The sequence below is a fragment of the Drosophila takahashii genome, chromosome 3L (assembly GCF_030179915.1).
Source record: "Drosophila takahashii strain IR98-3 E-12201 chromosome 3L, DtakHiC1v2, whole genome shotgun sequence".
NCBI classification, from domain to species: Eukaryota; Metazoa; Arthropoda; class Insecta; order Diptera; family Drosophilidae; genus Drosophila; species Drosophila takahashii.
The window spans coordinates 32095053-32097233 of NC_091680.1; the positions used below are offsets into that span (position 1 = coordinate 32095053).

General features: G+C 57.4%; 1 protein-coding gene across 1 annotated transcript; it reads left to right on the top strand.

The window, feature by feature from the left end:
* Positions 1-657: 657 nt before the first annotated feature.
* On the top strand, positions 658-1816 carry LOC123002395 (uncharacterized). Its single transcript, XM_044392531.1, has 3 exons — positions 658-1199; positions 1285-1518; positions 1639-1816. Exons 1-3 carry the CDS (start codon positions 658-660, stop codon positions 1814-1816), a joined length of 954 nt encoding a protein of 317 aa, XP_044248466.1.
* Positions 1817-2181: the final 365 nt, after the last annotated feature.

A 2181-nucleotide genomic window follows, 5' to 3' on the forward strand; every position in this document is an offset into this window, starting at 1 on the left:
TAACTGTTTTTGTTTGAGACTTTGAGCAAACAATTAGAGAGCAACCGATTGAATTGTTCGTACAGAAATTTTGCTCGCACTCAGCCGACGAGCAGTTTTTTCGGCTTTCTTTTGCTCGGCTCGCTTACAGACCGATTGCTCCTGAACGACGTTTCAAAAAGTCTTTTGCGCATGTGTTAACGTTAACGTGCTTGGGCGATATTGCTCTCCCTTTCACTCGCACTTACTTTCAAAGGGAATACATTGTATAGTTGTATTAGTGAAAAGACTTTTTGCGATGACTTTTTCAGTCAATCGGTCTTTTAATAAGTCTCCCTGTGCGAGCGACATTCGTATCTCTCATTGAACGAGGTTCGTAACAGAGCGTCTCACGAACAGCTCAACGTAAAAGGCTCAATCGAAAACCAAATCGAAAGGAAACGAAGTGTGCTGCGCAGAGAGAGAACGAGGGGCATGCTATTTTTCGGTTGTTCTCGGGAGTAGAGCGTAAGGAAAAAAACGGTTAACAGTTATTTGCATGCTTTGACGCAAAGTTAAAAGATAAGAGACAAAAGCCGAACTTACGTGTAACGGGATCATACGAAGGAGGCGACCAATAGCTTCAATGCCGTCGCTGAGCTTCCAACTCATTCACTTGAATTTGAACAGGCATCGAGAATGGAAGGGAAAGCAGCGACGACCAGCGGGAGACGGCAGCGAGCAGCACGTGGTCGAGGACCACGTGTAGGAACGCGGCTGCCGTTCCTATATCCCAGGAGGGACGTCCGAGTCCGCCGAAGGGCACCACCGCGCAGGCCCCGCAGCCCGGTACTGCAACTGCTGGCTTCGTCGCTGGTCTCACCCCAAGCAACCAGGACTGGGCCCGAGTCTGACGACAGTCGACGGTGGATGTACCCGGATAGTCCGTCGGTGGGGTGGAATAGCGGCGACAGCGGCAGCAATTTTTCAGACTGGGATGCAGGCTGCCCGAATATCTACGATCCGCTAGGCAGCCCGGAGCCGGTGGCGTGCATCAAGGGGTGGGCCAAGGGACCGTATTCGGACGAGGACGACGCGGGAGATGGCGACGTAGACGGCGGAGCGAGCGGCGGCGAGGCGACCGGCGGCACTGCAACCGGCGGAGCGAGCGGCGGCGAGACGACCGGACCCGAGGCCACCGGCAGGAGCCCGTGTACCTGTAGTGGCAAACGTCGACGCCGGTGGGGGAGTGGTGGTGGCACAGGAAGGCGGTTATGGTCCAGTGGATGGACAAAGTCCCGCCAGGCACGCCGGATCCCCGTCAAGGTGCCACGAAGGACGGGCCGCCACCAGCAGAAGCAACGACCACAGCGGCAGAGGAGGCCGAGGAACCACGGGATCCAAGGCTCCGGAAGACGACGACGACAGCGGCGATGGACGTCGAACTGCCGGTCGACGCAGGGTAGCAGGCTGGGGAACCGCGGCCACCTCCGACACCGCCTCCACCGTCCATGCACGGGGGGGCTGCCGCCGACGCCACCGCGGAGAACCTGGAGCGGGGTGAGTGGAAGTGGCCGGATCCGGACCAGCAACGGACGACGTTGCAGCGGCAGCAGTCGATGCCCGAGCGGCCGGTGCAACGACCGCCACCACTGCAACGGCAGGCGTCGTGTCCAGCAGGCCGGCAGCGATGAACGGAGGTGCAGCTGGAGGATTGGCCGCACGAGGTCCACGCGGCGGTCCAACGCCAGCGGGGCAGGGCGAAGCGCCGGTGGGCGCAGCTGGTGTGGGCAGCGGGGCAGCGCTACCGCGTCCAATGGGTCCAAGAGGGATCCGGGTCCTGAAGGAGCAGGCGTAATAAAGTACAGCGGAAGCTGGAAAAAAAGACACGAAAATTTAAAGTTTTCGGATTGGGAAAAGTGGGGAAAATAGCAAAACTTACCAGGAGCAGGGAAACACGAGGCCAAGAAAATGCTAAAGATGGAACTGGAGATCGGAGAAACGCCGATAGGTGAACGATACCGTAGGAGGGTCATACCAGGTAGAATACTAAATACTAAATGGTGGAGAACTCGGATAAAGATATCGAGCGAAGACACGAACTGAGATCGAGGACCATCCGTGGTGATCTGGCCACTCGAGCGGAAAGGCGCGAGGTTTAAACGGCGGCGTTTCCGGACGGCGCGTGCGCGGGAAGTTTAAATGATCAGGAATGGTGAAAGA

Bases quoted from the DNA above. Each gene is read 5' to 3' on its own strand.
- LOC123002395 (XM_044392531.1), top strand. From the start codon at position 658: ATGGAAGGGAAAGCAGCGACGACCAGCGGGAGACGGCAGCGAGCAGCA. The intron at 1,200-1,284 runs GTGGGGGAGTGG...ATCCCCGTCAAG, and splicing joins AGTGGCAAACGTCGACGCCG to GTGCCACGAAGGACGGGCCG. The intron at 1,519-1,638 runs GTGAGTGGAAGT...CGTGTCCAGCAG, and splicing joins CGCGGAGAACCTGGAGCGGG to GCCGGCAGCGATGAACGGAG.